At 41.3% G+C, this 24,516-nt stretch overlaps 1 protein-coding gene across 2 annotated transcripts in view; it reads left to right on the forward strand.

Moving 5' to 3' along the window:
* Positions 1-24,516, forward strand: part of soga1 (suppressor of glucose, autophagy associated 1) — a 70,440-nt gene that overhangs the window by 3,231 nt on the left and 42,693 nt on the right. For both annotated transcript variants that reach the window (XM_033041308.1, XM_033041309.1), the window contains exons 2-3: positions 10,342-10,566; positions 16,018-16,176. In XM_033041308.1, coding sequence (XP_032897199.1) covers positions 10,342-10,566; positions 16,018-16,176 — 384 coding nt within the window. The remainder of the gene's footprint in view (positions 1-10,341; positions 10,567-16,017; positions 16,177-24,516) is intronic.

Genomic DNA, 24,516 nt, shown 5'->3' on the forward strand with positions numbered 1-24,516 from the left:
AGGTGAAAGGGACAAGATTTAATACAAGCCTGAGGGCAACTTTTTCACAGAGGGTGGTGGGTATATGGATTGAGCTGCCAAAGGAGGTAGTAGAAGCAGGTACTATTACAGCATTTAAAAGACTTGTGTAGGAAGGAACTGCAGATGCTGGTTTAAACCGAAGATGAACACAAAATGCCAGAGTAAATTAGCGTGACAGGCAGCATCTCTGGAGAGAAGGAATGGGTGAATTTCAGGTTGACAATAGACAATAGGTGCAGGAATAGGCCAATCGGCCCTTCGAGCCAGCACCGCCATTCAATGTGATCATGGCTGATCATCCCCAATCAGTACCCCGTTCCTGCCTTTTCCCCATATCCCCTGACTCCGCTATCTTTAAGAGCCCTATCTAGCTCTCTCTTGAAAGCATCCAGAGAACCGGCCTCCACCGCCCTCTGAGGCAGAGAATTCCACAGACTCACAACTCTCTGTGAGAAAAAGTGTTTCCTCGTCTCCGTTGAGACCCTTCTTAAGACTTGTGGCAGGTACATGGATCTTCTCCTTCTTTTCGTGTCTTTGAAGCTGGTTGGTTATATGACAGTTTCCCATTCCTTTACACAGTCCTTTGCGTTTTTATTGAACACTGCAAGATCCTTTGGGCTGCACTGGTTGGGTAGTAGGGGGCAGACAAGGCAGTGCTGCATTGTATGGTCCTCTTCTCCACATTCACAGGTGGTTTGGCCAGTTTCATAGCCCCATCTGGCCATGGCAGCTTTTGATCGCCCTGTTCCTGTTCTCAGGCGGTTGAGCGTCTTCCACTGGACCCATGGTGCTTCTGAGCCCGGAGGGAGGGCTTCAGAAGGAGGGATACCCATGTCAGTAGGAGGGGGGTCGTCCTCAAGCCTTTTTGTCCATAGTTGGAGTCTGGTTTCTTTCCGTGATGCTATTAGGGGCTGGACATGGCTGAGAAAGCCTCTCCTGGACTTCAGCCGTTGGGCCGGGGGTACACGTCCGTAGAGGAGGTGGCATTCATCACTGGTGGCCTTGGTCATCTCTACTCGGCTGGCGACTTCCCGTCTCACATCAGCTGGGGCAATGCCAGCGAGGAGGTGCAGGTTGTTTATGTTGGTGGGCTTCAAGCAGCCAGTGATTGAGCGGCAGGTGTTATTCAACGCTGGGTCTAGTTTCTTGGCATGGGATGATCTCTCCCAAACAGGACACGCATGGATAGGAAGGTTTAAAGGGATATAAGGCAAATGTAGCAAATAGGACTATCTTAGATAGATAGGGTATCTTGGTCGGCATGGGCAAGTTGGGCGAAGGGCTTGTTTCCGTGCTGTATGACTCTGACTAAGCGCGTTAAATACTTTTTTGCCTAGAGCAAATATTTGGAGTACTGGGTAGAAAGGAAGAGGTAAAAAATAAAATTTTGCGTAAACTACACTGGCACAGGAAAGTGCCCAGGGATGAGCAGGAGATACTGATATTGATCGTGCAGTGTGTCACTGATGAGAACAACTCTCCTGGATGAATAAAGCATGGTATCACAATGAGGTGCACTGTGGTAGCATCATGCAGAAATGTTTGAAAATGATCATCAAATGTGGAGCCTGTTGGGATTAAAGATGAGAAGAGGAATTGAGGGAGAGGGGAACGGTTGTAACACAAGTGAAAGAAACTAATCTGGGTCAGGGTGGTGTTCTGTCACAACTTTCAGTCTTGAAATTTGAGATGCCAGCAGTAGGATTCTGCAGTGTTTCTAATTTCATTTCACAGTAGAAAATATCTTTAAAATGTGCAGCTCAATCCTACAAGATACTTTGTCACAAATACTATCCAAAAATGCTGTTTTAAAGCTGCAATTATCTAGTATATTAGAGTTTGTCGCGCGTTTAATATTAAAACCTGAGCTAACCATAGGCAGCGTCAAGCCTAAGTGTATGATCGAGCCCGAATTGGGAAGGCAGGCTGTGCCCAGGAAGTCTTTATGGCGCAGAGCCAGCAAACGTGTATCACTGGTTACTACAGCTAATGCAAGTGTCATATTGCAAAAGTTGCAACTGTGGAGGCACAGAGTACAGATGGGCAAACTTAAATTGTAATACTGGACCAGGTGTGAGATTTAAAAATACATACCAGTATCTATGCAATGAAGAAATGCCTGGTGTTTAGAAAAAAATGAAAGGCAATGGGACATATGACATTGGTTGCGGTGACAACGGGTAGTTGTTAGGACTGTTCTCCCTTGGCTTTAGGGTTCAAATGTTAATCATTTTGGACCACTTTGAGCCCCCATCTTGGCTTTGAGCCAGTGAATTACCGCTCCCTCATAGCCACAGGTCAGCAGATGCCTGAGGTGTCATCATGGCAGCAAGAGTAGAATTGGCGGTCACATGCATGTGTGTGTGATATGGCAGGAGGGTTTATATAATACATGCAAATCGCAGTGTGAGTGGATGGCAGCAATGGGTGGCTGGACAATGGTCGGTGCAACACTCGTGGGCCAGTCCTGGATTTGATTCAGCCTTTAACCTGAGGTGAATATGTTCAATGGTGTGACTGCTATATATTTTAATAAAGCAAATCATTGCATTTTTTGGACAAAATAAGAAAAATGGAGATAGACACAAAATGCTGCTGTAACTCAGGTCAGAAACAGGTCAGGCAGCATCTCTGGAGAAAAGGAATAGTTGACATTTCGGGTCGAGAAGGGTCTGGGGAAGAGTCTTGCCCCGAAACATCACCTATTCCTTTTTTCTGGAGATGCTGCCTGACCAACTGAGTTACTCCAACTTTTTGTGTCTTTCTTCAGTTTAAACCAGCATCTACAGTTCCTTCTTACACAAGAAAAATAGAGAAATGGACTTTTAAAATTAATGTTTAAATTATAAAAGTCTCACCCACTTATGTCCATGTGGACTTGTATATATTTTTCTAATATCTTATGCTCCCATCAGACTAGGCTAAGTAGCCTAAAAGTGCATCCCAATCGAAAAAATCTCTTTAACACAAAACCAATTAGCTTCTGTCAGTCTGTCTTGTGTTCATTTAACAACTAAAATAATCCAAACTGAATAACACTTTGTATAACAGTTCTCTTACCCCATAACCATATCATATGACTTGCTGCAAACAACAACATTGCAGAGCTAATATTCTTAAAATAGTATGCTGATTTTAAAAAGCTACGTTTCCTTTCATTTTCATTCATGATATGAATGATCCTCCTATGACTATCTGCTTCATGCCGGAAAACATATTAGACGGTGTGAGAGAAGTTGTCTCACATTATTTTATTTTTTTTAATTAATTATTCAAGATTCTTACTGTTTGTGTGTCAATTTGAATAATCTGAATGTACAGTATGGAATGATAAAATAGTACTTTTCAAAAATTGATAAATTTTATCATTAAAAATATAAAATTCAGTTTTTTTTTAAAGCGTTCCTTTCAATGTATGTTTTAGCGTATAGCCCTCAATTTAATTTAATAACTTAATAGAAAGCAGCAGCATGATCAAGCAAAGAGAGTGACGTCTGCAGAAAATTCCAGATGTTTGATTAGAAAGACACTCTGCAACATTAGTGACAACATGTGTATATAGTCAGATAAAATGACTTAACGATTTTTATGAAAGTAATTTGTTCGTTCTTGTAGCTCACATCAAAACTTTAAAATTGAAAAGGTGTTAAACTGGAGCTACAAATTTAATTCTTTGGGAAGAATTGGACAACTCCTCCTCAACTGTACAACTCCTTCCTCTTCTGCCGTGCCCTTCCCCTTCCCCCAATCTTTGCACATCCCAATCCTGGACTTTCCACTTGTCACTTTAATTTAATGTTTCATGTATCTTCTTGTGTTTTTATGACTGTTGACAGACCAATTTCCCTCCTGACATAAATAAAATTCTATCGTATCATATTGTAGAAACTGGAGGAGAACAATGCCCAGTGTTAGCAGCCTCCAAGACTGAGTGGTAATATCCAATCACATTAGAAAAAGTATCTATGTTTCAGAAAGAACTGCAGATGCTGGAAAATCGAAGGTAGACAAAAGTGCTGGAGAAACTCAGCGGGTGCGGCAGCATCTATGGAGCGAAGGAAATAGGCAACGTTTCGGGCCGAAACCCTTCTTCAGAATGTTTTGTCGCTGGATGGGTTAGGAATTGCAAAATGGCAAAAGGTTTTTGGGGAAGGGGTGTGATTCTGAGGGGGCAAAGTTCGAGGGCTGAGTTGGCAGATGGGTGGTGGGGTCATGGAAGGATTGCTGAACTAGTGCTGAGGTGAATATTGATGGGATGTAAAGAAAGCTGCAGGGATAATTATGCTTTTCGATTGTAATTCCTCTAGTAGTAAAGCTTGTGGGCATTACTTGGCTATGTTGTTTAGTTTGAAGGGTGGCTCTGATGCTTCCTCCCCAGATGCTGATAACCAACCAGCAGCAATAAGTGCCTGTTGAACTTGGTCGAGAGCCGGCAGGCTCGCTGGTGGTTACGGGGCCATGCACACGCACACCTCAAATTGCAGATATCCCTTCAGACAATCCATCCCACTATAGGTCTGGAGCCAGGGAGTAGAGGATATTGGGTCTAATAAGAAAATGACCAGTCCTTCAACCCTATCTCCTCCCCCAACGTTACATGAGCCTAGTGTCCTGACAAACTAACTTAAAATGTTCAGGCACCCCATGCAGAGTTGTTCATATTTCTTATAGGTTTTTGCTTCTCTACATTTACTGTGAATCTCAATACCGACTTTGGTTAATCTGACACTTGAGTAAAACATAAAAACTCTTATTTATGCAGAGCCTTTCATGATCGCTGGACATCCCAAAGTCCTTTAACTGCCAATTAAAGAACTATCGAAGTGTGGTCACAAGTGTGAAGTAGGAAACGTGACTGCAAACTGAGCACTGCCAGCTTCCTTAAGGAGCAAGGTGATAATGACCAGATAAGCTGTTTTAGTGATTCCAGTTGCATAAATATTTTCCTGGACACCAGGAATAACCTGTGCTATTTAAAGTAAAGTAGTGCCCTGGACTCATTCCTACACTGGAATCTTACCCCACACATAATGCACTCACATTTCTGGGATGGGATTGAATCTACACCCCCTGTGACGCAGCCTAGAGTGCTACCAGCTGGGTCACAGCTGACATAGCAGTAAAGACTGGTTGTCAGGCATTCGAGACAAAATAAGGGATCCTGAAAATGAATTTTCAATATTTCTGGCCTGTATTATTTATTCTCCCTTCACCAGTGGAAAATATTGCTTCATGTATGAAGCGGCCCAACAGAACACACCCTGCCACCTATGAGCAACACTGATGAGTAATGAATGCCGTTTGCAGCATTGCCTGTATCCTGTGAGAGTTCAAAAGCTGTGCAATCATGAGCTTTGACAATTTGATTCACATTGGTGCATTATTTTTTAACATAGTTCAATAATTTTACGCATGTTTGTAAAATAACCCGCAATTTTTATTTTGTTTAAGAATGAACTGCAGATGCTGGAAAAATCGAAGGTAGACAAAAATGCTGGGGAAACTCAGCGGGTGAGGCAGCATCTATGGAGAGAAGGAATGGGCAACATTTTGGGTCGAGACCCTTCTTCAGACTGAACATTTTAATTTTCTCGTAAATGTAACTTCTGCCATTCACACAGTTTATAAAAAACCGACATTGTCTTAATCTCCTTAAAACTGAAGAATTGGTCCTAACTATACCACTATTCCCATGGAATCTCCCCTTGCCAACGTGCAGCCTGGTGTAGGACAGCCCTCATCCATTAACCCCACACTTGACATTGAAATTCCACCTTGTGTTCACAGGAAGTGGTGTGTTCAGTCCTTTGATCATTCTGCCTGTGATCATTTAAATTCTGCCTGCTCAAACGCAAAGCCCTAATGTATATGCAGCTGGTCTTGCCAAGCATCAAGGAAACCTACACTCTGAACTATGAATTTCAAGTAATATCCCATCCCCTCCCCCTCCTCTCCCACCCATTTTTCCCTTTTATCCCCTCGCTCTTTCTCCTCCCCTTCTGCTCACAACTCTCCCATGGGCTAGGCATTTCACACCTCTTCTTTCCTTATTTGACACCCTTTTGTCACCTTTTCACCTCTTGCCTTTGTCATTTACTCCTCTTATTTGCCAATCACCCCCGCATCACCTGCATATCCACCTCTCACATGCCAGGCTTTGTCCCTCCCTCAGCTCCCTTTCTCCAGCTTTCTCCCATCGGAAGAAGGCTCCTAACCCAAAATGTTGTCTGACCACAGATGCTGCCTGTCTCGCTGAATTCCTCAAGGATTTTCTATTTAAACCTGGGCCTGTTTGCTCAAACTGAATTGCTCTCCCTGGGAAGAATTTGTTGCTTAATGCTTTGTTGCTCTCGAGAATTTATTTCAAAACCAGTAAATTTCACGAGCACAAGTGTTGTAGCCATGGTCAGATTGTGATTTAATTTATTTTCAGTTAACGAGTGAGTGGTTTGCTAATAATATCTGCTTTGTTATTGTAAAATAGAAAACATTTTGACTTGCTAAGTACAGCTGGGAAAATCACAGGAAGCTATGACGTCTGTTCACATCCAGTCCCACATCTCAGTGGGACGTTGAAGGTGTGATGCTCCTATTTTGTGATGCTTTTGCCCAGCAGTGCATTAATGATACTGCATAAAGGAAACGCCTTGCATGATAGTTTAATTGCCTTTCAAACAGCGAGAATACTACAAGTTTATCAGCATGCTTTATTACTTCTGGATAATATTGTTATTCATCTATCCATCCATTCTGGGGAAACTTTCCAAGACCAACCAGTAGCTAAATCATTCTGTGTAGGAAGGAACTGCTGATGGTGGTTTAAACCGAAGATAGATACAAAAAACTGGAGTAACTCAGTGGGTCAGACAGCATCTCTGGAGAAAATAAATAAGTGACGTTTCACATCGAGACGCTTCTTTGAGATCTCAATGCGATAAATCATTCTATAGTGCCCTCCATAATGTTTGAGACAAAGACCCATCATTTATTTATTTGCCTCTGTACTCCACAATTTTGAGATTTGTAATAGAAAAAAAATCATATGTGGTTAAAGTACACATTGTCAGATTTTAATAAAGGCCATTTTTATACATTTTGGTTTCACCATTTAGAAATTACAGCAGTGTTTATACATAGTGCCACCCCCCTCCCCACCCCCCACCCCCCATTTCAGGGCACCATAATGTTTGGGACACATCAATGTCATGTGACTGAAAGTAGTCATGTTTAGTAATTTGTTGCATATCCTTTGCATGCAATGACTGCTTGAAGTCTGCGATTCATGGACATCACCTGTTGCTGGGTGTCCTCTCTGGTGATGCTCTGCCAGGCCTGTATTACAGCCATCTTTAGCTTATGCTTGTTTTGGAGGCTAGTCCCCTTCAGTTTTCTCTTCAGCATATAAAAGGCATGCTCAATTGGGTTCAAATCGGGTGATTGACTTGGCCACTCAAGAATTTACCATTTTTTTAGCTTTGAAAAACTCCTTTGTTGCTTTACCAGTATGTTTGGGATCTTTGTCTTGCTGTAGAATGAACCGCCGGCCAATGAGTTTTGAAGCATTTGTTTGAAAGAGCAGATAGGATGTGTCACTTCAGAATTCATTATGCTACTACCATCAGCAGTTGTATCATCAATGAAGATAAGTGAGCCAGTACTTTCAGCAGCCACACATGCCCAGGCCATAACACCTCCACCACCGTGTTTCACAGATGAGGTGGTATGCTTTGGATCTTGGGCAGTTCCTTCTCTCCTCCATACTTTGCTCTTTCCATCACTCTGATATAAATTAATCTTCGTCTCATCTGTCCACAAGACCTTTTCCCAGAATTGTGGTTGCTCTTTTTAAGTACTTGGCAAATTGTAACCTGGCCATCCTATTCTTGTGGCTAACCAGTGGTTTGCATCTTGCAGTGTAGCCTCTGTATTTCTGTTCATGATGTCTTCTGCAGACAGTGGTCATTGACAAATGCACACCTGACTCGTGAAGAGTGTTTCTGATCTGTCGGACAGGTGTTTGGGGATTTTTCTTTATTATAGAGAGAATTCTTCTGTCATCAAGTGTTTATGTCTTCCATGGCCTGCAAGTCCCTTTGCAATTAGTAAGCTCACCAGTGCTCTCTTTCTTCTTAATGATGTTCCTAACAGTTGAATTTGGTAAGCTGAATATTTGGCTGATGTCTCTGGTTTTATTCTTGTTTCTCAGTCTCATAATGGCTTCTTTGACTTTCATTGGCACAACTTTGGTCCTCGTGTTTATAAACAGCAATAAAACTTTCCAAAGGTGATGGAAAGACTGGAGGAAAGACTAGGTGCTGAGAGCTCTTTTACACCTGCATTAAGGAGGCAATTAAACACGCCTGAGCAATTACAAACATCTGTGAAGCCATGTGTCCCAAACATTATGGTGCCCAGAAATGGGGGACTATGTATAAACGCAGCTGTAATTTCTACATGGTGAAACCAAAATGTATAAAAATACCCTTTAATAAAATCTGACAGTGCGCTTTAACCACATGTGAAAAACAGGAAGGCAGATTACTATCTAAATGGTGTCAAGTTAGGAAAAGGGGAAGTACAACGGCATCTGGGGGTCCTTGTTCATCAGTCAATGAAAGTAAGCATGCAGGTACAACAGGCAGTGAAGAAAGCGAATGGCATGTTGGTTTTCATAACAAGAGGAGTTGAGTATAGCAGCAAAGAGTACAGGGCCCTAGTGAGACCGCACCTGGAGTATTATATGCAGTTTTGGTCCCCTAATTTGAGGAAGGACATTCTTGCTATTGAGGGAATGCAGCGTAGGTTTACAAGGTTAATTCTCGGGATGGCGGGACTGTCATATGCTGAGGGAATGGAGCGGCTGGGCTTGTAAACTCTGGAGATTAGAATAATGAGAGGGGATATTATTGAAATATATAAGATTATTAAGGGTTTGGACACGCTAGAGGCAGGAAACCTGTTCCCGATGTTGGGAGTGTCCAGAACCAGGGGCCGCAGTTTTAAGAATAAGGGTAAGCCATTTGGAACGGAGACAAGGAAACACTTTTTCTCACAGAGAGTTGTGAGTCTGTGGAATTCTCTGCCCAGAGGGCGGTGGAGGCAGGTTCTCTGGATACTTTCAAGAGAGAGCTAGATAGGGCTCTTAAAGATAGCGGAGTCAGGGGATATGGGGAGAAGGCAGGAACGGGGTACAAATTGGGGATGATCAGCCATGATCACATTGAATGGCTTGAAGGGCCGAATGGCCTACTCCTGCACCTATTGTCTCTTGTCTATTTGTTTTCTATTACTAATCTCAAATTGTGGAGTACAGAGGCAAATAAATAAATGATGGGTCTTTGTACCAAACATGGAGGGCACTGTAAATGTTTTCCAAGCATAAATATTTATTTTGGGTACTGTACAATCAATCCTTTCTAAGAGATACTGGATGATCTTCAAATCATTGTACATTGGCTGTTCTTGTTTGGATCACTGGTGGTGTGTACAGTGGTTTAGTCAGCATTCAGCACAGCAGCCGAAGTTCTGGACTATTGATCCAAAGATGCAAGTTCCAGGCAGCTGGGCAATTTATATTCAATTAATCAAATACATCTGGAGTGATAAATAGTTGCAGGTATAGTAGAAATGAAACTAGAATTTTGTCATTAAAAATCTATTTGGTTCAGCATTGTCCTTCAAAGCCTTGCCACATGTGACTTAATATGTGACTCCAGATCCACCAATATGGTGACTCTTAACGTCCTCCACAGTTCAGGGATAGTTCGGAATGAATGACAAATTCTGGTATTCCTTGTGACACTCGCGTTCTCTGGATGAATAAATAACAAAACAATACCAGTGAGATCACGTGCAGTGAAGGAGAAGGAGGCTGAATGCATCGATGAATCCCACAAGCTTCTGATTCAATCCCCTCACTGAATTTTACATGACTGGATATTGTGGAGAAATTGAATGAAATATCAAGTCAAGTAAAATTAATTGAATCTTCAACTCTCATATTTTGAACAACTGAACATCTGGACCAGTTTATTTCTCCATCTTACGCAAATACAAATGTTGAAGAACATTAAGTGTACTCTCAGTTATTTAATTTACAAATGGATTGAATATTACAATTGTAATCTTTTTTCTCTATTTCATAATAATTTTCAACACCCTTTGAGGATTAAAACACCATGTAAAATAATATTACATGATAATAATACTGGATTTGTGTGCAAGCTCACTGTTATGTTGATCATTGCGAAATTTAGTTTGCCCCATTTTCTGCCTTGTTTTAGATTTTTTTTTAAACAAAATGGACTGATGTTTCCTTAGGATGAAATTGAAGAACTTCGAGCTGAGATGTTGGAAATGAGGGACATCTACTTGGAAGAAGACGTGTATCAGCTACAGGAACTGCGTCAAGAACTAGACAGAGCAAACAAAACCTGCCGCATCCTTCAATACCGACTGCGAAAGACAGAGCGAAGAAGCCTCAGAGCAGCACAGACGGGTCACGTTGATGGAGAACTCATCCGAAGTTTAGAACAAGATGTAAAGGTAATTATAAATACTTTTCCCATAAAATTGATTGGATTATATCAAAAGGGAAAATTATGTTCCCTCTATATGTTTTTTTTAAAGTTATCTTTATTTAGCTATCATCTCCCATTATGTCAAAAAAAAAATCTCTGTTTTTTTTGTCCAGTGTTTATTACCAGAATTATGGCTGGATGTGTTTTTCAGGAAATGTTATTGTGTTAAGTAAACTTGCTGGAAGGTTTAGCTCTTTGGTCTAACGGAATCGAGGGATATGGGGAGAAAGCAGGAACGGGGTACTGATTTTGGATGATCAGCCATGATCATGTTGAATGGCGGTGCTGGCTCGAATGGCTGAATGGCCTACTCCTGCACCTATGTTCTATGTTAACTAGGTGTGAATGTTAACTCTGCGATAAAGTATTTAGGGGTACTTTCAAAAATCTTGTTATGACAACCTAAAAACTAGTTATTACTTGCACAATTTTGGAAGCTGTAAAGTTTGCCTTCCTCTTGGAAACCAATTACTTGGAAATCACGCCTTTAGCATCCATTAAATCGTGGCAACTTTAAAAGCTGTGGCTATGAGGTACCCTGAGTCTTGGCCACGTCCTGTACAAATCAGTGACATATTGTGAGCTATTTAATCCCTTCAACAACTGCAAACAAATTATAAATTGAGTCATTCACCAAATGTCCCTTCCTGTGGGGGTGGCGGAGCGAGCTCGTATGTTCTTGCACCAGAGGGGGGAGGGGGGAGGGGGGGTGGAGCTCATATGTTCTCGTACCATAATTTGCCTCATCATGCCCTATCCAGTCATTTATCATGCGTGTTTTCCCTGAATGTTTTTGGGCATGGCACCAAGTTGTTTATTCCCTATTTGACAAGTTGTGACCTCTATAGCCACCTGAAACCAGCTAAATACTCAAGGCCAGAGAATGAATTGTATTCCTGCTCGGACCTCTTGGTTGCACTAATAGTTGGTCAAGTCTTGGAACCGCTGCAAACCATCAAGGGAATTGGCAGTTATTAGGTTTTGAAGCAATTGTGCACAAATTCTCTTCACATACAGCGACTATGACAACAATTCCTGTAAAATTTGAAAGGATGATTTATCTTGTACTTTAGATTGGTAATAAGTACCAAAAAATATGTCAGCACTGTTGCTTCCAATCTGAAGTGTACTGATATGTTTTTGAACTTTGTATGCTTGCTTGTTTAGATTTCAGAAAATAAAAGTAAAATTTGAAGTCCCAAAATGTTTAAGCTTGAAGGTTGAGGAACACATTAATTTCATTGCCATTTACTGTGTGGTATTCACTGAAACTTGCACATTTTAACTGGGCATTTTAAAGATAAAGCAAACATATGTCAATGATTAATAATTAATTAATGATTGAAGATTAATTATTAAGGATGCTGTATACCAGTTTCACTTTTTTTAACATTGGGATGGATTTAAAAAACTTGTAGTGATTCATTTTTCTAGTTGATTCAAATTTATTCTAAATTTAATTAATTGAATTAAATAGCTTTCTAATGAACAAATTCTATCCATTCTAATGACACTTTTTCTGAAAATAATTGAGTTTAGATTAGGTGATTGCCATTGAGGTAAGAATGAGGTTTAATTTGAACCATGCCAGCTCCAAGCATGAAGCAAGTATGCATGTATTTGCATTAACAGAATGTATAATTTAAATTTGCACCAGACCAAAATCCTTCTCTTCAGTGTGTTACTTTTCTTTAACGAACAGATGATGATGTTTGGGGAATATCTTTGCCTTTGTAAAGTCTTGTGCATTTTTCAACAAAAGTAATTACGTTGTGTCATGGTAAGACTTGTACATAGTACAAAGACGGAATTCCAGAGTGAAGCAAGGAGGAAGACAAATATACATTGGTTCAGAAAGCCTGGTCATGCAGTTTTGGAGACTCATGACATATATTTGCAATCTGTGGATCTCCAGACGGAATTCAAACTTGAAACAGTTCCATAGCATACGTTTAAAGTTTTAACCAAAGTCCTGAGGTTGGCTATTTTGTGGTGGTGTGGTGCAATTAAATCCAGAGCAATTTGGACCTGAGAACGGCTGTTTTAAGTGTTTGTGTGTGTGTGTGTGTAGAATATCTGGTGTTAGAAAGTGAGCAATTCAGTTATTGGTGCAAAATCTTTCCTGAGTTGTGGGCATCACTAGGAAGGCCAGCACTAATTGGTCATCCAGGTGTGCCTGAAGAGATGATTGCTACTTTCTTGTGCTGCTACCGTAATCTTGGTTTTGAAGACTCTTTTAACACTGTTAAAACAAGATTTCTAGTATTTTAACACAATGACAGTGGAGTTGCAGTATATTTCCAGATTGAGGTGATGTGTCATATGGACAAGAGCTCACGTGTGTTTCCTTATGCTTGCTGCCTGTGTCCTCGGAGTTAAAGACTGTAATTCTGGACGGTTCTTGTGAAGAACCTTGGGCAGTTTAATTACAGGGTACCTTGTGCATGTTGTGGTCGCAGTTTATCAGTGGATGTTTAGGATGATGGATGAGGTGCCTACCAGTTGGCTTGCTTTGTTGCGGATGGCGTGGAGGTTTGTTTGAATGTTGGAACTGTGCTCGTCCAGGCAGATGGAGAGTTTTCCACAGTAATCATGACTGGTAACTTGTGGGAAGGGTTTGGAAAGTAAGTGAGGTAGGGCACTCTACAGGGAATACCCAGCTTCATAACTGTTGCTTTTGTCTGCATAGGCATCTGGTCATCTGGTTGCCTTCCAGGATATTGGAGATATTTTGGAAATGATAATGGTGTTGAATGTTAAGGAGAAGTTGTTCATCTCCCTTGCCCAAAGTGAACATTGGCATCACTGTGTTTAGTTTAGAGATACAGCATAGAAACAGGCCCTTTGGCCCACTGAATCCACGCCAACCATTGATCATCCGTTCATGCTAGTTCTTTGTTAATGGATGGGATTTATATAGCGCCTTTCTAGAATACTCAAGGCGCTTTACATCGCATTATTCATACATTCCTCAGTCACACTCGGTGGTGGTGAGCTACTTCTGTAGCCACAGCTGCCCTGGGGCAGACTGACGGAAGCGTGGCTGCTAATCTGCGCCTACGGCCCCTCCGACCACCACCAATCACTCACACACATTCACACACAGGCAAGGGTGGGTGAAGTGTCTTGCCCAAGGACACAACGACAGTATGCACTCCAAGCAGGATTCGAACCGGCTACCTTCCGGTCGCCAGCCGAACACTTAGCCCATTGTGCCATCTGTCGTACCCCACTTCCTCATCTAATCTACACACTAGGGATAATATTTACAATGGCCAATTAACCTACAAATGTTATCTGCCACTTGTCTGCCCAAGCCTGAATGTTTTATGGTCATAGACATTGATAATCTGAGACCATGAGAATGGAGTTGCAGCATCAATGAACCTTGTCCCTATTTATCTTCTGATGCATCATTGATGTTATCTTTTGAAGGCTTCATAAAAAACTGTTAGTCATGCCTTGGAATTGACCTCCCAATCCAGTCCTCTTGTGTTCATTCTAATTAGTGGTGTGTTTTCCTTCTGATTCCCATGTGTTAGAACTGCTTTATGTAACACTTCAAATGCCAATTTCCCACAAAGGCAGTTGGTCTTTTGGTAACTATTGTGCCGATGGTGAAACCACTCGTACTGGAAGAGCTTGGAAAAACTTTGCAGCTGGTTCTGAAGTACGAGTTATCTAGTCATAGAATCCTAGAGAGATACAACGTAGAAAGGTGCCTCGGCCCACTGAGTCCGTGCGGACTATCAAACACCTATTTTTTTACACTAATCCCTACCCTAACCCAGGGCAGGTGAAATGTAACCAGTGCACCCTGAGGAGATCCACGTGATCACAGGGAGAGCATGCAAACTCCACACAGATAGCCCCAGAGGTCAACTTTTAACCCAGGCCGAAGAAGCTATGAGAAAGCAGCTCTGCCAGCATCACCGTGCTATCCTAGAAGTGTGGAGTCTTCTGTGTTACAATGAGTTGTTATTTGGTGTTTCTTGACAGCCCTGAATGAATGAGACTGTTTGAAGTCTAGCTTCTGTGATAGTGGGATGTTGGAAGCTGACTTAGATGGGTTGTCTACTTGCCATTTCTGTCTGCAGAAGGATGTAAACATTTAATTTGGGTTTGTCTTTCCCCGTGCAACATTACCGAGGATGTTCATGATGTTTCCTGCCAGTTGCTTAATTGTCGTCCAGCATTCGCAACAGCAAGGCTTTGATCTGACCCAGTGATTCTGGGAATGCTCTGTTGTGTCCATAACCTGCTGTTTTCCCTTTGGCAGCCATGTCACTCCAGATTGTAACTTCATTAGGTTTAATTTGGTTGAGTGATCTGTTTGTATTAGATGTGTTGGCAAAAAAAACCCAAAATAAGTGTGGTTCTCTTCACAACATTGTTTTAACTCAGGTTGTGAACTGGTTGATCTTCTATTAATTATAATTTGCTGTCCAACACCTGGACATTAGAAATATTAGATGTTATCAGCAGTTCTGATAATTTAATTTGGAATGCAACAGCCGTAGTCTTGCAGATTAAAATTCACTACGAGAGAGCCCAACTGAGTTTGAATTTATTCCCAATTTAAAGAGCATTAGCATTAAAGTCCCTTTGAACCTCACTTACTTTTTTTACATTTTAATGTCTGATTAGAAGATTGATTTGTTATCTTCCTGTTTTACTAGTACTTTAATTTTTCTGATTGTCTGCATTGTCCACCCCCATCTCAAACCATTCTAATGGAACGTTACGCTTGTTCAGTCTAAATTTCTCTGTGACAGTTGTATTTATTCTCCACCAAAAATTAAGATGAAATATGCCGTGCCTTCTGCCTTTGCAGATACATTCTTTTGACTGAAGAATGTTCATTCCAATATAGCTGAGTAAACATGTGTTTGGGTGGCAGAAGGGTTTAGTTAATGACTCTGAATGGTGCAAGTGTTGGCTTCGGTGTTGGCTTGTCCGCAATGCTTTGGGATAGAAATGTGAAAGATCAGAATAGCACAATCTCAACTTTTTTTTATACGCCAATGTTGTCTCTCCACTTTGTCAAATGATGGAGTTGGAATGATTTTAAACCAGCACAGATTCCACGGGTCCTTGGTACGTCAATGAAATCAGTTTTTCAGTACACATCTTTATAGTATATGCGGTGTTTAAAGTAACTTCACACCTTTCAAACAATAGATTGGTAATTGTTTCCCAATTTCTGGCTGTGGAATTAAAAAATCCCTTTGGAATAGTTTGCGTGTGCAAAATTCAAAATGCATGCCCTGACTGGGTCTAATGAAGTTCAGTTAGGGTTCGAACAGAATTTATGACTAATTGCTTTGCAGTAGACAAGTGGGGCTTTATGAGGCATTATTAAATAAAAAGGCAGCCTGCCAGTACGTGTTCTGAGTACTGTACTTTCTGTGTGCAGGTTTCAAAGGACGTGTCTGTAAGGCTTCACAATGAACTGGAAGCTATTGGGAAGAAAAGAATAAAGCTGGAAGTAGAAAATGAAGATCTTCAACAGAAACTAATTGAAATGGACATTTCCAAGCAGGTGTTGCTGAGTGAAATGGACAAAATGAAAGAGGTAATGTTACTCTTTGTTTACTCCTGCTATTTTAACTTGGTTATCACATAGGCTGAAGGGCAGGTTTTATTTCAGTCGCTGCAGATTGGCCTCTTACCCGCTGGGAGCATCTATTGAGAAGTCACAGGAGCATTCACCATGACCTTTACTCCAATATCTTCTATCCAGGGGGTGAGCAAACTGCTCTAAGAGCCTCATTTTGCATTGAAATGTAGTTGTCAGAATTAGATGCATGCAAATGTACATCAAATAAATATGAGATAGGAGCACAAAGTTATCCCTATAGTTGAGGATATGTGGAAAGAAGCTGGAGTAGAATGTACATACCAACAAGGACCATTTAGACCAAATCACTTGTTCCTATACCTGATGTAATCCTATGTCTTAAAAAGTACAAACTCATTGAGATACATCAAGGATAGACACAAAAAGATGGAATAACTCAGCAGGTCAGGCAGCATCTCTGGAGACGGGGAATAGGTGACGTTTCAGGTCGAGACCCTTCTTTCAACACAAAATGTCACCTGTTCCTTTTTTCCAGAGATGCTGTCTGACCCGCTGAGTTACTCCAGCTTTTTGTGCCTATCTTCAGTGTAAACCAGCATCTGTAGTTCCTTCTTGCATGAGATGCATCAAGGGTTGATGTTTCCCATTGTTGACTGAAGCTACTTTATAATCCAGCTATAAATAAAATACTAGCCACCCAGAGACAAGAATTATAGCAAGGGCTGCTGGGGCTCAAGAAAGCAGAAGCTAATTGGACTAGTTAATGATATACATTCTTATTTATAATCCATTGGATTTAATTATACCCTTAACTTTCATTTGTGAAAATCTTATCATTCTCTAGCCCATCGACAAGATTAGATAAATGAGCAACTGTTTTTTTTATCAGTTTTCAGCTCTTGAGTTGTAATGCTTAAAGGAAATGGTGTTGCTTGATTTAGAATAATGTTTTATTTTGCAAAATTTTGTAAATTGAGATGACTGGATGAAATAGTTTTTTCGGATATTTCAGGATGGCACACTCTTTATAAATCGAAGGCACTTATCCCAAAGATTCAGTGGCATTACAATGACACTTTGTAAATATCAGGGGATATTCTGGATATGCTAGATTGATTTTCTTAAAATTGTTTCGTGGGATGTGGTCTTAGCTGGCATTTATTACCCATCCGTAATTCCCTTGAACTAAGTGGCTAGTTCATCGATTTCTTAGGGTTCCTGTGGTGGATGATCAACTATGATTCTGAAGCCAGACAAGAAAGTGAGAGATTATCTTCCCCGAAGGTCATGAATGAATTGAATGTGTTTTTATGACAATCATATGCTTTATTTGTCACTATTACTCATAGCAGGATTTTTGATTCCAGATACATTTAATGTTAATTCCTGTTGTGTGGTAGAATTGGAGCTGTGACTAAATGCAATAATAGTCTGGCATTTTAACATGCCCCCAAAATGTGACAAAGGGTTAGTTTGACTTGACCTGTTTATTCTTTGTATCTGTGAGTTCTTGATGAAACCCACTGAATAAATACTTGTCAAGTAAACTTGTCAAGGCAACATTTCTCTCCTGATTTTCCCCACTCTGGCACGTGTAAGTCTAAGGTTTTCATTAGTGCAGGTCCACCACCGATTTTATGCCACCTTCTTTAATCCAGACAAAATTAAGAGAGCGCACTTAAAATCCCCTCCCGGAAGCCCCCCTGAAAATGTGATGCTAGTCTGGGTGAGGCGGCAGAACCCCACCTTATCGATACTTCTGCGGCCAGACTTCCGATACGCAGTTTAAATTTTCAATAGCGGCCGGGGGCTCTGGTACTCCGGCCCCGCTGGCGTTGGCAGAACTCCACCCATAGCCGACATCCAAGGCCAACTTTACTGGCCGGTATCTCAGATTTCCCGGCAGTGTAGACGGACCGTTCCGGTGCCGTCAGTCCTCTCGGAGGCCTGCGTCGGGGGAACTCATCCTATGCATTGGATTCCATCCACAACTTTATGCCTTAGTTTGATAAACAGCACATACATAATTGAGGATGGGTCTCAACCCGAAACGTCACCCATTCCTTCTCTCCGGAGTTGCTGCCTGTCCCCCTGAGTTACTCCAGCTTTTTGTGTCTATCTTCATACATAATTCTATATTACTCTGTAAACTATTTCAAGCAAATGTTGCAAATAGGCTTTTTTAAACCAACATTCCACATCAAAGATTTTGTTGTCCACTATTTTCTTTCATTGGAGTTTTTGTACAGGATGTCACGTCTACCTTTTGAGTAAATTTCAGTGACCGAGTAACAGTGAGAATCCACACAGTGCCCAGCTGTGTGCTGCAGAGCTATTTTTGGCATTGGTTGCAGTCACATCATTCCTTCTCCTTATCCTTCATAGCTCCTCCAGCAGGAGTGACCTGAGCCCATTTACAAACCTGCCTGATTCCATTGTTTTTAAATCAAACGGAGTGGACCTTAAGCAGCACAGTGCTGTTCCACACTGATGTTCCACAGGGTTACATTTTTTACTGACACCAAACAGGCTTGCAGAAATTGAAATTGTTTAATATGCCCCAGTCTGATATATTTAGCCTTTTTCAACTTCTGTCTTTGTGGCACTGGGCTCTGTCTGTCTACCAGTAAAAGCTACATATACTGAAGGATGTATAGGAAGGAACTGCAGATGCTGGTTTATACCGAAGATAAACACAAAATACTGGAGTAACTCAGCAGGTCAGACAGCATCTCTGGAGAAAAGGAAGAGGTGATGTTTCAGGTCGGGACTCTTCTTCAGACTGAGAGTCAGGGGAAAGGGAAACGAGAGCTATAGACGATATAGAAAGATATAGAACAAATGAATGAAAGATATGCAAAAAAGTAAAGAGGAAACAGGCCATAGTTAATTGGGCTAGATGAAAAGGAGTTACAGATGATGAAACTCACCAGGACAACAGTGAAACTAGTACAACAACTAGGGTGGGGGCGGATGCAGGAATTACTTAAAGTTAGAGAACTCGATATTCATACTGTTGGATTGTAAGCTACCCATGAAGGATTATTGTTCGAGATACCCATTGTATGTAAATGTTTCATGGCTTCCTGACATACTTCCATTCACCGTTATACGTACAAAATGAATGCAGAAACAAGCATTGGGAAATGTCACAGGACTGAAAGTGCAATCAGATTCTAATAAACTCTCAATTAGTTTGCAGCCTAGTTCTGTGCATCAACTAGGGTAAATATAGCCAATTACAAAGCCTTCTTCAAAATCCTTGTAATTAGGCATTCAGCAATTCAGTCTAGACAATAATGATCAGGTATTCATGGATGTCAAGTGCCAAGGTTTAAGAAATATGTCCTGTGCTTGGAGTTTGAATATGAATATAATTGTAGTTATGCACAAGCTCTATGCTTAGTGTTTCAACAAAGCCATAAACATAAAATAGATTTGATGCCAAAAGTAGAAATTGAGTCTAAATACAGGAGGCAATTGTAGAATATAAACTGTGAACGTCAAGCACTGCATATTGAGTGTTGGTTAGACCAAATTTTACAATGTGCTGAGAGATTCGGTTTTATAAATAGAAGTAAAAATCTGAAAAAGACCGGCAGATGCTGGAATTCCAGGGGAAAAATTTGCTGGAAAAACTCAGCGAGTCAGACAGCATCTGTGGAAAGCGAAAGAAAGTTAATGTTTCAGATCAGAGACCGTCTGTCTGAACCCATTGTCCAGGCAAGCCGTGCCTTGCTCTTTCCACACATGCTGTTGGACTTGCTGAGTTTGTAGCAATGTTCTGTATGTATTAGCAAATCAAACTGCTTGAATCTGATTTAATTCTTCTTAAAAGTAAAATTCTCAAAATACTCCTACTGTATTATGCCTCAGTTAAACAGATGAACCTCGCATGTAGTTTGTTTTCCAACACTTTGCCATTATCATTTTATATCATTTTTTCTACAATTGAATTATGCAGGAAATCCTTGATTAATGCTTTAAATACGTTCCCAGAAAATGGAGCAATAAATGACAGGGGTCATTAACCACGTTTGGTCATCCACACAAATGCAAAGCATCCCTCCATTTACTTCAAAAACATGCTCCTAGAATGGGCCACCATTTTTGCAGAGCTTTACTCTTCTTTCTGATCCAGCATGTACTCCTTGTGTGCTGCACTCTTATCTACTATCCACAACTCCCCCCCCCCCCCCCCCCCCCCCCCCCGGTCCCTGCCCCAACACCAGTATCGCCCTTCCATTGGCTTCCCGTTGTTTGCTGTTCCTATAGAAACAGGCTCGACAGATTGCCAAATCCCCACCCATCATCAATGTTACTTTTGGCTATTTAGCTGTAGATTCATGAATATGATCCAACACAACACTGCTATCTGCATTTTTTCCCCCACCCTTTCCCTTTTACAACAATGCATGATGCCTGTTCTGGAAGGCTTGTAAAAACACAGCCAACTTCGTGACTTTGGCAGTTCAAGAGAGTGTGAGAAGTTTAGGAATGATTTAATGCTACATCCTGTCACCTTGATGACAAACTTAAGTCTGTGAAATTCCAAGCTGTAGCACAAATGTAAGCAGTTCTTCACTAATTATTACCTATGGCTTTCTTTTTTTAATTCAATCGTGAGACAGGAAGCATTACTCTCAAACCAAACATCCCCTGTTTAATACTCTATACATGTTGGTACCTTTACAGACTGCTAATTGATATGTAGGAACAAGGAACTACAGATGCTGAAGAAGTGTCCCGTCCTGAAATATCACCGATCCATGTTCTCCAGAGATGCTGTCTGACCCGCTGAGTTACTCCAGCACTTTCTATCGTCTTCTGCCAATTGTTATGTTTCTTATGTTTTGGTTGATTGGCTTGTATTCAACTTCCCTCCAGCAAAACTTTTTTTTGAAACCTTTTGTAATGTACAGCAAACCTAACATTGCACATTGCACCTTGCTGCTGGAGTCCGCCGTACAGCACTGAAAAAGGCCTTTAAGCTCATCTTGTCCGCGCTGGTTAAGTTAGCATACTGGGCTAACTTAGCACATTTGTCCCATAGCTGTCTAAATCATTCCCATCCCTATATCTGTCCAAATTCATAACCAGGGTCCTTTATACTTTTTCTTATGTAAAAGTCAGACACTTTATATCGGCATGTTCCTATAATGCAGTGATAGGTGCTACGGCAAGGGGAAAATGTAAAATTGAATAAGAGACTGTTTTTCTAATTATATATTTTGTGCTGATAATCTTTCCCCTATTAGTGGTCTCCAGTCATCCAATTCTAACAAAATGCAGACAGGTTTCATGCTAGCGTTTCTATTTTCATTGTTCTTGACTTAAAAAACCTCTCCCTGCCAATCTAATGATGTCTTTGTACTCACTTTCATTATACTTCTCTGAACAGCTCCCTTCCAAACGAAAAGGAAAGTTGTCACAATGCCTCATCAAATAGTATCATCAGAATACGTATGCAAAATATTCACCATATTGCTGTTTTGGGCAAAGATTTGAATTAACTTGTAGGATGATTTTCTCCACACAAGGTAGCAACTGAGAGATCATGGTTATTACTAATGTAGTAAATCAGAGTTTTCCACAAGAGGATGTTTATAATAGTCAAGAGTAATGTCATATGAACAATTAAATTCTTACTTGCTGCAGCACAACAGAATATGTACACATAGTACACTGTAAACAATATGATAAACGACAGAGGAGAAAAAAAGTTTAGTGTGTATATATACATAGCCACAAGTATACACATTATATATATATTATATATATATATATATATATATATATATATATATATATCATATATATATATATATATATATATACTATATATATATATAACACATACACACACACACACACACGCGCGCGCACACACACACCCGCACATATACTCAAAAAAAAACAATAGTTGTGCAATAATAATAATAGTCTATTGTAGTTCAGAGCTTATTTGAAGTTGTAGTGTTTAATAGCCTGATGGCTGTAGTGAACCTCATTTTTTTTAAAGTTATATAGTTGTCACCGGAGCAACAGTGTTTAAGTCGCAGCGACACTTAAGTGTTTTTTTAGGGGCACTTCAGTTTAAGGAAACCTGCGTTTAATATGCAGGCTGCAAGTCAATGGAACTTCCTCCAACTTTCCAGCCCAATGCGCATTCTGGCTCACTGCTCTACTTTAATAAAGCTTGCTTGTTTAACACCATTTCCTGGCTTAATTCGGGGCAATTTTGATGATTTAACCAAACTTTTTTAAGGAGATTTTCTAAAAGCTTTCACAAACTTTCTCATTTACATCTTCTTTAGACTTTTTTATGTTTAAGAGATTTATTTTCCTGCTTCACTGATGTAACCGAGGCTTGGCAAAGTCTTAACATTTGATCAATAGAAACATTGACCATGGTCTTTCGGAGGGACGTATCGTTAGATTATTAAATGAAAATTCAGCAACAGCTGACCAAGCGTAGGCTTGGTGATCGCTTCGCCCAACCCGAACCAACCCGATCTCCCGGTGGCTCAGCACTTTAATTCCCCCTCCCATTCCGAATCCGACCTTTCTGTCCTGGGCCTCCTCCATGGCCAGAGTGAGGCCCACCGTAAATTGGAGGAGCAGCACCTCATATTTCGCTTGGGTAGTTTACACCCCAGCGGTATGAACATTGATCTCCAATTTCAGGTAGTCCTTGCTTTCTCCTCCTTTCCCCTCCCCCTTCCCAGCTTTCTCACAGCCCACTGTCTCCGCCTATTCCTTTCTTCTTCCCGCCCCCCCCCACTCCCACATCTGTCTGAAGGGTCTCGACCCGAAACGTCGCCTATTTCCTTTGCTCCATGGATGCTGCCTCGCCCGCTGAGTTTCTCCAGCATTTTTGTCCACCTTCGATTTTCCAGCATCTGTAGTTCCTTCTTAAACATTCAGCAAAAGCCTGTGGTTTTTGCACAGAGAACAACATGTTTAAGAAGTGGATATCCTGACCTTCATTTTTTTAAATTTGCATTCTTTAATTTTTTTGCAATCTCCTTTAAAGAAAATTATAAATACTGCTTGTTATATATTGTGTTTGTGCCAGAAATACAGGAGCATGCATTAATTGTAATAGATTTGCCAGAATAGATGTGTTTAATGGAATGGGCAATAGCTCTCAGAGCTCAGCTTGTATTGAGTTATTGACCATAAGACCAGTTAAGTTTGCATTTCAATTTCCTCAAATCCACTCTGGATGCCATGGATGAACTGAGTGGCATGATGCGCTCCATCATATTTGATCTTGCAGTAGGAATGTCTATCGCATCTATGAAAAGCACGGTGGGCGGCGCGACTCTTGTCAGCAGCGGCCTCTGCAGTCCGTCTGTCTTTTTATTGTTTTCTGTCTTGTTTCTATGTAGTTTTTATTGAGTTTTTTTTGTCGGGGTATGTGTGGGGGGTGGGGAAACTTTAAGGTCTTTCCCCTGCACGGGAGACCCAACCTTTTCTTTGTCGGGTCTCCGTTGTCGTTGGGGCTGCAACGTGGAGCGGCCTCCAACAGGAACGACCTGGGGCTCCAGTCGCGGAGCTGCGGATCTACTCACCATCACGGAGCTGGCCGAGTCCGGAGCGGGTGGAGCTGTGGCGGAGCGCTGCTGTGACCCGATACCCGGAGATTCGGATGCTCCAACCGCAGGTCTGTGGACAGTAATACCGGAAGCCCGCGGGTCCCTGGTGGGAGACCGCTTTTCGGGGCTTCCGCAACGGCGACTTCTCCTGCCCGAGTTGCGGGGTTGAAGATTACCTGGAGCGGGGCCTGCATCACCGCCCCGCGCGGCTTGGAATGGCCGCGGGACTTTGTGAGTGCCCACCGGGGCTCCAACACCAAGACCCGGTGCGTGGCCTTGCATCACCCGGCGTGGCTTTAATGGCTGCGGGACATTTAACATCGCCCGCCGGGGGCTTTGACTCTGTCTTTGACTCTGACATGGGGGGGAGAGGGGAGTGCAGGGGAGAGATATGTTTTTTTTTTTTGCCTTCCTTCACAGCGAGGAGAAGATGCGCTGTGAAGGATGTTTGTGTAAATTGTGTTGGGTCTTGGGTCTTTTTTGTTTTGTATGTATGGCTGCAGAAACGGCATTTCGTTTGGACCTCAACGGGGTCCAAATGACAAATAAATGTATTGTATTGTATTGTATTGTATTTTACTATTGCATACATCAAGCAAGCATGCTGCACATGAAACACAGTGAACTGTTGTAGAAACAAGGAACTGCAGGTTCACAGAAAAGTTGAATCCTAGGTTCCGCTGCTATTTTCAGGGTCTGAGTTTGAATTCTGATGAAAGTGGTAAAAGCTGAT

The sequence above is a fragment of the Amblyraja radiata genome, chromosome 23 (assembly GCF_010909765.2).
Source record: "Amblyraja radiata isolate CabotCenter1 chromosome 23, sAmbRad1.1.pri, whole genome shotgun sequence".
Lineage (NCBI taxonomy): Eukaryota > Metazoa > Chordata > Chondrichthyes > Rajiformes > Rajidae > Amblyraja > Amblyraja radiata.